This window comes from Polyodon spathula, chromosome 3, assembly GCF_017654505.1.
Source record: "Polyodon spathula isolate WHYD16114869_AA chromosome 3, ASM1765450v1, whole genome shotgun sequence".
Taxonomy (NCBI): Eukaryota; Metazoa; Chordata; class Actinopteri; order Acipenseriformes; family Polyodontidae; genus Polyodon; species Polyodon spathula.
The window spans coordinates 51,988,942-52,004,692 of record NC_054536.1 but is presented as its reverse complement, the minus strand read 5'-3'; the positions used below and the strand labels follow the sequence as shown (position 1 = coordinate 52,004,692).

General features: G+C 41.3%; 1 protein-coding gene across 2 annotated transcripts; it reads right to left on the bottom strand.

Moving 5' to 3' along the window:
- Positions 1 to 1,351: 1,351 nt before the first annotated feature.
- Positions 1,352 to 7,274, bottom strand: LOC121313162 (homeobox protein AKR-like). Of its 2 annotated transcripts, none has more exons than XM_041245401.1 (3): positions 7,027 to 7,274; positions 4,713 to 4,936; positions 1,352 to 1,979 (listed from the first exon to the last, which is right to left on the bottom strand). In XM_041245401.1, the coding sequence occupies exons 1-3, from the start codon at positions 7,040 to 7,042 to the stop codon at positions 1,419 to 1,421; spliced, it is 801 nt and encodes a 266-aa protein (XP_041101335.1). In that variant the 5' UTR covers positions 7,043 to 7,274; the 3' UTR covers positions 1,352 to 1,418. The 2 variants fall into 2 exon arrangements, with proteins under 2 accessions (XP_041101335.1, XP_041101336.1); XM_041245402.1 differs by having other exon boundaries at positions 4,713 to 4,861; positions 7,027 to 7,273.
- Between the last annotated feature and the right edge of the window lie 8,477 nt (positions 7,275 to 15,751).

Genomic DNA, 15,751 nt, shown 5'->3' with positions numbered 1-15,751 from the left:
ACTCAAAATTCCTGCCTAGATAGCCTTTGAAGATGTACCTTATCCTAGTTACATAATCTGCTCAACATTGTCATTACATCTTCAAAATGAGACAACAGTATATGGCAATGTAAACTTGTATTAGTAGTATGAAGATAGACATAGCTAGAGCAGAACACAGAAGTATGTACCCTTTCTGAGCATAATAATAATTATTTTGGGACCCAGGGCAGTTGAATTGTGTCAGAACGCAACAATTCTCTGGCAACAGAGTTGACAATGGGAGGAAGGGAAGCGTGAAGATTTTCTGAGATCTCATTAACTCCCTGACTACAATAGGGTAATTACAACTGTCAAGTTGTAGCAGAAAAATGTGTTTGTGTATGTCACATATCTACGTGCCAAAATAGCTGTATAAAATGAAACTATTTAGAGAACATGTGGGCAACCTCTGCCACAACCACCGCACAATGTGAAAGTAAGAAATCACATAATCCGGCATCTGCTCACATTATCTATACATAGGGTTATTTATTTCAGACCTTTTTTTTCAACAATTTATTCAGTGTTGTTTAAAGTACAAAAAAAATACAAATAAAACAAATGAAGAAAAAAAAAACACTTTTTAAAGGGTATACACTGACACTTTCATCCATGCTATTACTTTAGTGTTGTTTCTCTAGAACACTCCTAACAACATACAATGCAACATACAATGCAGCCCAGATCTACCCTGTGAAAAGCAACTTCAACACAATCCCTCCCATTAGGATTGGTAACACCCACTTCCAAACACTACAATGGAAGGCTCAGTCAATATGAAAATTGCTACGTATTCTATTTTAAGCCCTGCCTGACTCATGTGAGAAACACAAATAGAATAAATAAGTGAAAATAATTTGATCTCACATTGCAAAACAACAGCTAAAAAATGCTAGCAAAGCTCTTTTTAATATGAAAATTAAGAACCTGATCTACAGTAGTGATTAAGATCAACAAAAAAGAAACTACACTAAGACATGTATGTGACCTTATTTGGGCCCTCGTGCAAATAAACAAGACAAAGTAATAGCAAATCGATATCAAAAAATGAGGAAAAAAACTGAAAATGAAGAACACCATTTAAACTCTTGTTAGTAAGAACAAAGTACATCTGTATCTGCAGTAGCCAATACATTTCTCAATATTAAGAAAAGGAATGTTCATTAAGACAAAGTTCAAGGTGGCCTTTGGTCCTCCTTTGTGCAAAAAAAAAAAAAAAAAAAAAAAAAAAAAAAAAAACCCACCACAATACACAGTAGTCCTCATATATATATATTATATATATATATATATATATATATATATATATATATATATATATATATATATATATATATATATATATATAGTCTGTGTGGTCAGTAAATCCAGTCTATTTTGGCATTCCAGTTAAGATTTTAAGACACAAGTTTCTTTGCCTGCAGTTCCATCTCTGCTGCTCGTTTCAGTGCAACATCCACCAAGAGCTGGAAGCCGCTAAAGTCCTGGGTGAGATCTGGAGGAGTGGGGGGAGGTGTGTTGAAAAGCCCACTCTGAGGGCTTGAGTTACCTTCTGTTTCTGCTTCTTCATGACATTTGAAGAGACTGTATACTTTTGTGGAATGTAAGTCTTGGGCTTTGTCTATGATTGCTTGGCAGTAATGCAGGGGCCTTTCTTGCAGTGCAGTGATGGTGGTATGGCATATAACTGATGGCCTGGGAAGCACTGGACCTGGAGAAGGGCTCTTTGGTGAAAGGTGTTTGCTGGATAGGCTTGGTCCTGAGTTAAAAGTGTGGAATGACCTCTCGTCCAAGCTCCCAGAAAGCAAGGGTTTGGGGGACGTAGAGCTTTCCATGATGTTTGACTCAGAAATTTTACTCCCTCTTCGTGAAATGGTAAACTGGTTAGGATCTTTGCCATCTTTTCGCAGCATGTCTGGCAGAAGCCTCCGACGAGCATTGATGAACCAATTACAGACCTACAAGTAAAGAGTATAAAACTATTAGTTTTCAAATTTCTAGTGTGATCTTGCAAATTATTTGTTGCAACAAAATATCAGATTTTCTTCATATATTAATATACAAAAAATAGGCCAGATATCACAGGCTGTCAATCTGGCTGTTTATTTGAATATTCCTTTTTTTTTTTTTTTTTAGTCCATGGTGCTATGTTCAGTTTAATCTCAAATGTTTAGGTTATAGCATCTGGAAAACTGATGATGTGATTGGAATAAAACAACAAAATACTTGAATAAAAAAACACAATTATTTACAGCATGAGTTGCCACTTCATGAACACTTCCTTTAAAGTGTTCAGTAGGTTATCTTGATCCAGGCTCCACTGCTTCACATGCAAAATGCACTTAATATGCAAATGTATTAGACTATTGTTCCCAGGTATTGGGTAATGAACAACACCAGTGAAATTCCTGTGTGAATACTCTAGAACCTCCCACTGAAAAAGTGAAGAACTTTCTTGCTCAACTGACTGTGTAATCTTCAAAAACAGGCCTTACCTCAATTAAGTTAGAATTTATCACTTAATATATTAAAAAACTGCCTTGCCCAATAGGCATTATTCTTTTTTTATTACATGCAGGTGAAAAAAAAAAAGAAACACAACTTTGATGCACTGCTAGAGGAATAGCTGGTGCAGTCAGTGCAACTACATAGGGGGAAAGTTTGGAGAAAAATATTTAACAGTGACAATATTCTTCACATTTATATTTGCATATTTGTATCACTGTAGCAATCAGTGCAAGTAATTAAGTTTGTATTCGCCCTCGTTTCAGCAGGTACCACTGTTTTATGTTGAATTAAGATGAGCATCCTCTTTTTTCTTCCCCTGCAACTGTATTTGCATGGAAGCTGGTACTTGGCATTGTTTTATGTTTCGTCTGTGTCTCTTTTTCAAACTCCATGACCACTTGTGCATTAGCCTAGTGATCGCTCAATATTGCAAAACAGTTTCCTACTGTCTTCATGGAAAGTTTTGGGGTACAGTAGAACAGGGTTTTTTGAGCTCCTGTAATTCCTACATCATAAATTAAGTTTGTTGGTGGAAACGGTCGAGCTAATACTATAAAGATCTATAGTGCAAATATGCAGTAAAAAATAAATGACAAAAAATATGTGAAAGTAAGTGGACACCTTACTACCATTAAAACAACAGACCTTAAACAAAAAAAAAAAAGATTTTCATTTGAAAACAACTCAGTGGTTAGAAGTTAAAATGAAAGTGGGTCAGTGGAGGCATTTCCTCTTCTAAATTTCAAAGTGAACAAAAAAAAAAAGAAGAAAAAATTAAAAAAAGACATTTTAACCAAAACCCTAGATTAAACATTCCTATATTAACAGCAGTTCTGTCTCCTCTGAGAAGGCAAGTCTCCACTACAAACCCCTATCTGCTATTAAGCAGTGTACTAGCAGTAGCAGATGACGTGATCTGAATACAGCTTTTAATTGGAGGAGCACCTAGGTTTTTTTTTTTTTTTTATTAGAGGGGACAAGCCTGTTACAAACTCCTATCTGCTATAACCACACACACTAAAGTACTAGCAATGGCAGATGACGTAGTCTGAGCCCTGGTTTTAATTGGAGGAGCAACTCAAACCCTCAGTCCCCTACTGAAGCAATGCTGTAGGCCTGCTATGCGTAGCTACAAGTGAATTGCTGAATAATGGAAATTCCATCATTCGGTTTTGAAATTTTAAATAGTGACCAGAAAAAGAAATCCAGCAGTAAAACACTAATTATTTATATATAAGTGCCTATAGAAAGTCTATACCCCCTTTGAAAATGTTCACCTTTTGTTGCCTTATAGTCTGGAATTAAAATGCATTAAAATAGTTTTTTTTTTTCTTTTTTCAATTTATCGGCACATCCTACCGCACAACTTCTAAGTGACAAAAATATTCTAGAAATTTGTAGAAAATTAATTAAAAATAAAAGCTGAAATAGCTTGGTTGGTTAAGTGTCCACCCCGCTTGTAATAGCAATCCTAAATTAGCTCAGGTGTAACCAATCAGCTTCAAAATCACACACCAAGTTAAGAGGCCTCCACATCTTTAAAAACAGAAATACAGCACGGAATTGAAAAATCTTACATTGAAATACAATGACCTACAAATTTGTTCTAGTATTATTACTAATACTGTATGTTATGTAGGTGAGCAGGCTGCGATTTGACAGGGGCTTCCCTGATAGATTTTGTACTGACAATGCCTTTATGCTGGACAATTAGATTTATACAGATGATACTGAAACATTTAGCATATAGTGTGGCAATTCTGTGTATGTAAGTACAGTACACTGTGAGTCAGTTTTTTGTTTAGCAAATGTTTGTTGCATTATAAGCATACGTTATTATTGCCTTTTAGTTATCAATAATAATAATAATAATAATAATGCATTAAACGATAAATCACACCCTGTGACATGGTCTTAAAATCTAAATCCTATATTAATGTTATATACAGGGCATGTTTAAACATACCCTGGCAGTGTGTAACAGTTAAGTTTATTAGAATAAACTATGATGGGCTACTATTTTAGTTTTCTGCTGGCTAGTGGACAAAAAGTGTTTAACTAAATTGGTTGAAAATGTTATTATTGCAATACAATAATAAGATTCTACCGCTGCAGCCCCATGCCTTTTTCTTTGCCCCTTCCTGCCCCCTCCCCCTGACGGTGTGCATATAGATGATTCTTACCTGTAGTGTAGAAAGATGAGTCTGTTTGGAGAGAAGTGCTTTCTCCTGTTCAGAGGGGTACGCATTATAACGATGTTCATAAAGCCAGTCTCTCAGAATTTCCACCGACTCTTTAGGCAGATTCCCACGTCTTTTCCTCTTCCCATTGCCTGTAGAGGACAGGTCAAGCGGGACACCCATACTGTCATCATCCTCGGTTTCACTACCAGATAGCGTTAGCATTCCTATACAAAAGAAAAATGTTAATCCCAGCAACTTCAAAAAATAGTTAGAAACTGGTAGGTCGGTGACCCAAGAGAACATACGGCAAGTTACTGTTGCTATAAACATTCCAAACACATTATCAACTTCCTGCCTTCACTAGCTCATTTGCATAACCTGACAGAATGTGTACCTGACAGTTGTTTTGTTTTAGTTTGTTTGTTTGTTTGTTTGTTTTACTTAAGATTAAGCATTTCTGAGTGTAGTACACAATACTATTTGCATAATCATAAAACACTACAGAACGATACTCCGGAAGTGGCACACAATGTTCCTAGGCTATACAAAAAAATAAAACAAGTACACGTCGTGTGGAGACTATTTATCCTGTTGTCCAGTTTAGCTCGCACGTACAAATGTAATACCCCCACGCCTACATATTTATATGTATTAATTTTTATGCATAATAATAGCTCCATTTAAAAATGGTCTCTGAAGTTTGGACAACGTGCATCAAGAAATAAAGTACGTCATTTTAAATAATTAACCTTTTTTTAAAAAAAAAAAAAAAAAAAACTTTGACCAAATAGATCCATTTAGCCACAACCAGATGACAAGACTCAAAAATAAATAATTTTCAGAAGTCTACCATTTGAAATCCCAACCAAGTTTAGACACGTGGCATATTTAAACAAAACAATGTTCGATAAACTCCTGAGACACGGTTGATAGGTTTGAACTTCTGTACACAATTCTGAGGCCTGCAGTAATTGCTAAAATAAGGCTAACAATTCGTCTAAACTCAAAATTTTTATTTTAAAATTTTAAAATAGTTAGTAGTTTCAAGCATGTGTTTCAGATAGTGACAGAAAAGATAACAACTACGCATTTAAATGTACCGTTTAGAAGATGCTCACTTAGTTATACTGCAACAATGTTAATGGTTTACATCGTTGCAGTAATTGAGAACATTAGAGGTCATGAAAGTTACGATGGTTTGGACAGAACTTTTTCATGGCGTTTAGCTACATTTTTTTTGTCAAAAACAAAAGCAATATATATATATATATATATATATATATATATATATATATATATATATATTGGGACTCGTGTTAAATAGTTCAATCATATGTACTTAACCTACAAACTAAGTTCTCATGGTGAATTAAACATTATCTTCGAATTTTTCTGCCCCCCCTCCCCCTCTGTTAGTTTGAAAAAGTCCCCCATGCTGCTGCTAATGTGCTAGAGACTTGTTGAGGACGGGAACTCACTAGACAAAACAATCACTGTTTTTCAAATCAATCTGTGCCACTTCACACTTGTATAATCACAAACACATTTTTTTAAAACAAGATTTTAAAAAACAAAACAACATTCGGACATATTTTCATTTCGGGAGTGTAAAAAGAACGATGAAAAGCGTAGAAAACGTATCCTTTTGTGTTCTCTGGAACACGAGGTTGAAGAATGTTAGCGAAGCCTGAGGCAGGATGACAAACACAACTTCACAAAGGAGGTCAGCTTTTACGTTATGCCTTGTGTGTCTAGATAGCCAGACATGAGTTGTCTTATTTCTAAATAAATAGATTTGTCACTTTTTTTTTTTACATTAGCATTGTAAGTTGGGATAATCGAAACAATTTTAAGTAACGTTGGCTTGCTGCGTAAAGCTTACTCGGCTTTCACATAACAAAAGCAAACTGTTGATCCGCTGGCTTCACCAACACACTTATTTCAAAGCGATAGAAAAATTCTAATAACTAAAAAAAAATTTTTGGTCAGCATTTTTGTGTTGTGATGCAAGTGCTTGGGCTTTAAACCAAGGCACACTTTTCATTCCTTGGTTCGTGAAAAAAAAAAAAAAAATTAAACCGATTGTAACTGCGTTTGCATTAAACTGTTGATAACTTATTTACGGAAAACAAGGAAACTGAACACAATGTTGACAACGCGCCAGCACATGGGGGGAAAAACATGGCAAACAAGTCCGGCATAGAGTTATGTTCGCTTCTATCAGAAACTCGATGCTAAACTTTGAAAGCACCAATTTAATAAGTATGCTTTGATTTGAGATAAATACGTACTTGTTAGCAGCAGTCACACCTACCTTTCTTTGCTTTCATCTTGGTCCAAAATACAGTTTAAGCAAATTAATGTGTTTTCTTTATATTCCAAAGTCGGTCAATTAAATTCAAATTGTATCCGTGGTGTTGTCGCTGCTTTTTGTGTTTGAAATGGCTCTCCGGCGTGTTCACTTGCTTCAAACAAAACACATTGTCGAGGTACCTGAGATCTCCAGATTCCCTTCTCTTTGCTTCTTGCTCAGTGTTTGATCATTAAACTGGGTGACAGCTCTCTTTGACAGCTGCGTGACTCAACCCTCTAAGATCCTCCCACTAGTTACTAAAAAGAAAGAAAAAATCTCTGACATCAGCATGCCAAACCCGTTTAATGAAAAGTTTTATTTTCACCAACAAAGCAGGCATGCAGCTGTAACCCAATCACGTACTTGAGAAGCAACGAAATGTGCCCGTATTGTGCGGATTTCAAAGTTTATGATAATTCCATTAAAGTACACAGTGACTGAATAAACATGACACGTTTGTTTTGATACCACTGAAACCACTTTTGAGGACTGTTTTCACATTCCTGTATTCACATTAAACATTTATTTCCCGAGATATTTGTTTTGTAAAGGTACTTGTGGTTAATAGTTTAATTTACACACCTGGGCTGGGTTGCACCAGCTATGAGTAAATTCCTTCCTAAATTAGAACGTGAAGTCTCTGCTAAGTCCTAGTTGTTGCTAGTTAGTTTATAACTAGTGCTTTGTAATTTCAGTTGCACCACACGTATTTTGTGACAATACTTTGTTAGTTTATCAGAAAGAGCGGTTCATACTGTCAGTGACGCCATTCCTGATCGGTAGCCAATTATAAGTGAGGATATTTCAATGGGCTTGGTCAGTGATATATCGAAATTCCCACTGAAGAAACACGTATGAACAGAACCTTTAAAATACCGAAAATAAATGTTCATGTTAATGTTAAGAATGTTTAGTTTTAGTGATTAATTCATGAAAATTAAATCAGCGCTTTTTTGTGAATCAGGATGCTGAGAGGGGAAACTTTTTTTGTTCACACATCCCTGTGTTATTTACAAAATCAAGAATGAATGTATACAGTGCCTATAGAAAGTATACACCCCCTTTAACTTTTTTCACATTTAGTTGTCAGTGTCTCAGAGTTTCATGCATTTAAATGAGAATTTTTTTCCACTTATCTACACACCATACTCCACACTGTTAAGGGGAAAAAAGTTTTTATTGAGAAAAAAATTATATATTAAAAATACAAAACTGAAAGATCATAATTAATTTTATTTTTCATACTTCAAAAGGGATTCAAGGTGGGCTTTCCTGAGTAATGGCTTCCTTCTTGCCACCCTACAATACAGGCCAGATTTGTGGCATGCTTGGGATATTGTTGTCACAAGCACACGTTGACTAGTCTTGGCCATAAAAATCTGTAGCTCTTGCAAAGTTGCCATTGACCTCTTGGTAGCTCTCTGATCAGTCTCCTTCTTGCTTGGTCATTTAGTTTGGAGGGATGGCATGACCTAGGCATGGTCTTGGTGGTGCCATACACCTTCCACATCTTAATAATCATCTTGACCCTGCTCCAAGAGATATTCAAGGCCTTTGATATTTTTATACCCATCCCCTGATCTATGCCTTTCAACAACTTTGTCACTGAGTTCTTTTGAAAGCTCCTTGGTGCTCATGGTCGAGTCTTTGCTTTGAAATGCACTACCCAGCAGAGGGAACCTACAGGAACTGCTGAATTTATCCTGAAATCATGTGAATCACTACAATTTAACATCGGTGGAGGCCACTTAACTTGGTGTGTAATTTTGAAGGTGATTGGTTACATCTGAGCAAATTTAGGATTGCTATTACAAAGGGGGTGGACACTTATCCAACCAAGCTATTTCAGTTATTATTTTTAATTAATTTCCTACAAATTTCTAGAAGTTGGAAGTTGTGGGGTGGGATGTGTAGATAAATGAAAAAAAAAAAAAAATTTTAATGCATTTTAATTCCAGGCCATAGGCAACAAAAGGTGAACATTTTGAACGGGTATGTAGACTTTTTATAGGCACTGTATATATATGTGGGGCACATATATTTGCGACCCAGACTGGAAGAGCTGGTAGCTGAACTGAGGGTCAGGAGCGACCCGAAAACATGCGCTGCATGTGGAGGAGAGAACACATAGGGAGAGAGAAGCAAGAACCCTTGGGCCAAAGAGAAATGAGGGATTAAGATGGCGGAGTTGGGAGAGCGATAGACTGTCCTGCAGGCTGAGGGTCACCGTGTCATCGTCGTCGAGGGAGAAGGAGGTTCTTCGCAAACCGCATTAACGTCATTGCGCACAGAGACGGGAGTAGCACAAGGGAAGAGGCAGCATCACCACTGGACACACAGCCCTGCAGCATGATGTCAACAAAGGGGTCTACTACTATAGCCATCTGCAGTATAATAGTAAGGCTTATTGGCAAGACTTTTTAAAGCAATTCAAAATGATGGCAATGGTAAATGATTGGACAGATAGAGAGAAAGCCAGCAATTTAATTACCTGTTTACAAGGCTTTACATTCTCTAACCACCATTGACCTGAATGGCTGTAGTAGCTACAGGACATTGGTGGCTGAAGTGAGTGAGGGGCCAGCAGAAGAGGCGGCCCAACCACACGCTGCCTAGAGCTCGCGTGGCCCAAGCAGAGGAAGAGGAGGCCCCGTGCAGCACCGTCGACCCCACATGGCCTACGGAGCTTATCACCCTCATCAGGGCAGCGATTACCCAGCCAGCTCGGACTTCTGAGACCCAGCCGGAGCTGTGCTGGGGCTGCGGACAACTTGGCCACCTACGTCACCACTGCCCAGCAGCAGCTGCTGCACTGCCACTCCTGACACAACAACTTCCGAGAAACGCCAAGGGGCCAGCATAGATGGGACGACGCTGGCCCCTAACCCAGTCCCCTTCATCGTAGACCATCCAGCTGCAGCAACCGCCACCAGGACCCACCCATGTAGCCGAAAGACCGGGGCATCGCTCCCCATGGAAACAGCAGACAGTGACAGCCAACCATTGCAGTAGAAAGGACCACTGACGGGGACTTCTGCCATGTCCCTGTCCAAATCAAAGGGGTCCTTTGCACTGCTCTCATGGACACTGGCTCAACGGTGACTTATCCGCCTTGATGTGCTCCCTGCTGGGGTCCGGCTGGAACTCACCACTGTTCAGTTGCGCATTGTGATCGGAGAGCTAGCGCCAATGCAAGGGAAGGGCAACCTTGCTATTGAAGTGGCTGAACGGACAGTACACCACCCTGTCTGGGTAGCAGCTGTACACGACCTCTGCATACTGCTCCTGGACTTCCTGTGCTACACAGGTGGACAGATAGACCTCAGGACCAGGACATTGCACATACAGGAGGACCCAGCTTTCAATTTAGCCAACTCGAGGGGACCAGCCTCCCCGCTTGGACCGCAGGGTCGGAGTCGGGACCCCTCTGCTCAACAGCTTCAGGCTATGCCGAGGGCACCACGAACTGCTGTAGCGAGATGAAGGAGGACTCATACCCCCTTCCCAGCATTGACAAGTCCCTGGACCTGGTGGCCAGCTCTAGATGGTTCTCTTTGCTGGACCTCCACAGAGGCTACTGGCAGGTTGCGTTGGACCCCTCTGCACACCAAAAGACGGCCTTCTCCACAGGACGGGACTTGTGGCAGTTTACAGTGATGCCTTCGGACTTTGCAATGCCCCCGCAATGTCCAAGCGGCTCATGGAGAAGGTGCTGGCCAGAGTACCCCCCTCGGAGTGCCTGATCTACCTGGACGACCTACTGGCCCACGGAGGGACTTTCCAGGACGCCCTGGCCTCCCTGTGAGAGGTGCTGTGGCGAGTGAGCAGAGCAGAGCTGAAACTGCACCCTGAAAAGTGCTAGCTGATGTGCCAGGAGGTCTCTTTCCTTGAGCACCGAGTGGGAGCTGAGGAGATCCGGACAGAAGTGGACAAGATCACAAGATGAAAAGTGCGCTGTGTCAGTCCCCGGTACTGGTCCCTCCGGATGTCTGTTCTCCCTTACTGCTGGACACGGATGCAAGAACTGGCAGTTCTGTAGCCGGAGTACCAGGCTGAGCATCCTAATGTTCCTATACACATCTGGCCAGTGGCGCAGGAACACTTTTAAAAGTGGGGGTGCTGAAAGCCATTGAACAAAATTGCACCCCTGCATCTGCTGGTCCCTATACCCTGCCTCTGCTCTGAGAAGCCAGTGACTGCTGGTCTGCAGCTGTGGTAGAAGTGCCAGGCACAGAATCTGCTTAACACACACACACACATTATAATGAAACATGGATGTCTTCTAATATTATAAACATTCAAACAAAAGTCTTTATTTACAGTGATACGGTACATTAACTATATCTATTACTTCTTCCACAATATGCCAATTGATGCTAACAATTTATACCAGTTCTGTGTGGTGGAAGAAGAGGTGGAGCTCTGTGACTACGACTATTTTCTGTGCGCCAGGTGCAGCCGTTCTTCCTGCTTTTAAAGAACCTCCTGTTGCAGTTCTGGCGGCATTTCTCCCCTACCTTCCTCATCTTTGGGCACCCTGTTTGTGACCTCACCAAGGCGAGAGACCTCCTGGTGAATTTGCTTAGTTGTTACTTAAATTTTATGCATACCTTCAGGTAGGTGTAAGCTGTTTGTAAAATCGCATTCCAAGTTGGCACAGCAGCTGTTACTACGTGAACTTGTGTTTGAAGATGATTTTGTTTTCGGCATCAGCGTGTTTTGCGAGATCGCATACATCCTCTTGACAATTACAATGATATTGACCTTTATGCCTGTTTTAGATTTAGAAGTGAGCATGTTTTGAAGATCACTAACATAACACAAAACATTCATCTTCCAGAAATGAAGCACTTCCTCCATCTCACCAGGTTTGCCTCACTTTAAGGTATTTTGCTACCAGATTTTTACAAAACCTGGTAGGCGACTTGACACAGGTGCATGAATTAACAGTCCCGTTCGTTGCACTCTCTCTGTGTAAACTGTTGCAGAAGTATGTGTACTTCCCCACTGATACCAAAAGATTGGACAAAACTCGTCAGAAGTTTTTTCAGATCGCTGGTGTTCATGATGTTGTTGTCTGCATAGATGGGACACATATAAAAATAAAAACACCTTCCATGCAGGAAGCAGAATGCATAAATAAAAATAGTTTCCACTCTTTGAATACACAAATTGTTTGCAATGAAAAGATTTGTTAATCACGAATTGTGTTATAAAGTGGCCCAGTCATGACAGCTTTATTCTGAAGCATTCAAATCTGTGGGATGAATTTGAAGTATGTCAATTTAAATTACTCGGAAATTCAGGTTATCCATTAAGAAAATGGTTAATGATCCCTTTTCTCAACAAATACCACATAAATAATTCTGCAAGTAACAACACAGACTCAGACCGGTATTACTAGAAGCTTCATATAACAGGTGTAACGCAGATGCAATTTCATTTACTGAAATGTACAGCTCATTTTAAACATTTCTATATATTGTAATGTAGGTACCAGTATATTCATTAGCTTTAAATTAGGCAGTATTTTAAACAGTTTCCATTGAAAATTGAATACATTTGGAAAACATATACAGTATATGTAAATATTTTATTCAACATTAATAATAATAATAATAATAATAATAATAATAATAATAATAATAATAATTAGAACTGCCAGGCAGTTTTACGCTTCATGCTCAGTACCAGTTGGACATTTTTGCAAGCTGTAGCATTGCTCAGCAACAGATCAGTTTTTTGGAGCAGCTTCAATTCAAAATACTGCATTAGTTCATTATCTCACAACGCTTTATAACTTTAAACAGACATCAAAGGTCACAACCAAGGTCATAGAGCATATATGGGTTCCTAAATGTGTTGGAAAGTAACCATAACACTATATGCACTGTAAGGAGTTATAAGCTGGTTTTACATTTGACCTTAGAGAGGTCAAAGGTCACAGGCAGGTGCTTTTTGGATAGAGCATATATGGGTTTCTAGTTGTGTTCTGTAGTTACCATTAACCTATATACACTCTGTAATGAGTTATAAGCTAGTTTTACATTTGACCAAAGATTTTGAAAGGTTTTTAAAGAAATGCTTCAGGTGGCCTGTAACAGGGCGAGCAGCCCTGTGCAGTTATTTATTTGGAATGGAGTCTCCCCCTCCGCCCCTGTGTTATTTTGTATTTGTTTACTATGATATATTTATTGTATTTATTTAAATGACGGCAAAAGCTGTGTGTATTTATTTATGTATTGTTTTGATGGTGTAGCCGCGATTTTGTTTTGTTACTGTTTTGTTTTTATTTTGATACGTGTTCTGACAGAGGCGAGGTAGTAACTCGTCCTCTGCCAGGAATGATTAAAAACCTTGTGCAGAAGGTGGCCATCTCCCAAATTAATGAAGTAATTAATTTGTTGTTAAATCGAGAGATGGTCACCTAAAAGCCAACAGCTCTCTCCCGTCAGGGTCGGTGTTCGGAGGAGTGAACAAGAGCGGGAAAGGAAAGTAAGAAAATAAAAATAAAAACAAAACTGAAACTTAAGGATCCATGAAGGCTACTGCCCAGCCGGACCTTAAGTGTTAGTACTGCCTGTATTTTTCTGTTCCTGCATTCTGGTCTGACATCACCACTCAGCGTCATCCTGTCACATGTGGTGTTCAGTGTGGGATCACCAGCGTCTCCTGGACGCAGGCAAGAGGAGGTACTTCAGAAAGGGTACTGCAGTTTTTTCTTTTTTTTATTGTTCTAACTTTGTGGAGTGAGGAAAGAAGATGGGAGGAAGAAGATGAAAGGTGGGAGGAAGAAGCGGAAAGGGGAAGGAGAAGCAGCAACAGCCGCAGCAAGTCTGCCTCATCTGCTTGTGGGGGAAGGAATGGTGCTTTAATTGTGGGGAGACCTGGTACGTATCCCCTAGCACCTTCCCCATATGGCAGAAGGAAGACATGGACCCAGAGTGGGAGAAGTCGGTGTGTCCACAGCCCAAGAGGGAGGAGCCCAAATGTCCTATGCCTGAGTGGGAGGAGCCCGAACGTCGTACATCTGAGTGGGAGGAGCCCAAACGTCCACAGCCCAAAAGGGGGGAGTTTGTGGATCCACAGTCCAAGAAGTGGAAGTCGGTGTGTCCACGACCCAAGAGGGGGAAGGCCAAATGTCCACAGCCCAGATACCCACCAGCAGAGAGAAAATGCCTGCTGGTTCCACCTCCACCTCCGTGTGAGGACTGCACGCTGCTCCCACCTCCACCAGTAGAGGGAGAATACCTGCTGGTGGCACCTGCACCGCCGTGGGAGGACTACTTGCCGCTCTACCACAGCCAGAAGGGGAGGAGTCCCTGCCGCCTTCTTCGCCAGGAGCAGAGCAGCAGGAGCTGCCTCTGTCTCCACCACCACCATCCAAGAGAGAGGAGCAGGAGCTGCCTCTCCCTTCACGACAGGACGGACCAGAACAAGAGGCTGCCGGACCTCAGCAGCCCCTGGATAGGTTGCTGAGGGGAGCACGGGGCAAGATCGCCCGGCCACAGTGGATACGAAGAGGGCCAACCCCAGCACCACCGCTAGTCCTGGCTTCCCTCCTGCAAATGCCTCCTGAGGGTCCACTGCCACCATCGCCTGGGGATACCAGTTCACCATTGCCTGGGGGTGCCAGTTTGCCATCGCATGGGGATGCCTGCCTTGCATCACCCAAGGATGCCACACCTGCTCCACCCAGGAATGCCACGTCTGCATCGCCTGGGGTTGCCTGCTGCTCCGCTTCGCCTGGGGCTGCCTGCTGCTCCGCTTCACCTGGGGTTGCTGAAGGTCTCGCTTTACTTGAGGCTGCCTGTGTCTCCTTTGCCTCCCATAGTGTTGCTGCTGGTCCTGCTTCACCTGGGGCCACTGAGGGCTCTGCTCAGCCTGGGGTCGCTGAGGGCTCTGCTTCGCCTGGGTCGCTGAGGGCTCTGCTTCGCCTGGGTCGCTGAGGGCTCTGCTTCGCCTGGGTCGCTGAGGGCTCTGCGTCGCCTGGGGCCGCCGCCGGCTCTGCGTCACCTGGGGCAACTGCCTGGCTTGCGTCGCCTGGGGTCGCTGCTAGTCCTGCAGGACCACAAAAAGCGCTGGAGCCGGCACCTCAGAAAATGGGGCTGCCGGCTACAAAGAAGGGGGGAGAGGTCAGGAGACCAGCTCCCCCTACGACAGCATGGCCTGAGGCCCACCATAGGGTCCTGACAACAACAAAGAGGGGGAAGGTCAAGAGACCACTTCCCCCTGCTACAGTTTGTCTGGAGCCCCAGAAGCTTCCAACCATGGTCACCTGCATAAAAGCCTGCAGCTCTCTCCCCTCAGGGTGGTTGTGTACAGAGGAGAGTAAGGGAGAGTATGGGAGAGCATGAGGAGAGATATTTAAAAACAAAACTAAACAGACTAGGAACAGTGAAGTTGATTTGCTTAGCCTGACCTGGATGATATTTATTGTTTTGTGTTCGTGATTTGTTTTATTTAAAATAAATGGCGCACAGCGCATCTTTTGCCCTGCAATACCTTGCTTCTTTGTTATTCTTCCTGCATCTGGCCTGACATTACCACTCAATATCATCCTGTCACATGGAGTTAATCAAATAAACCATTTTTCAACTAAAGCGGTTTTAAATTTAAGAATGAAACGTAGGTCTGGTGGCCATCTTGTTTTAAAAAGAACAAATTTTGCCATATTTGAATTCCA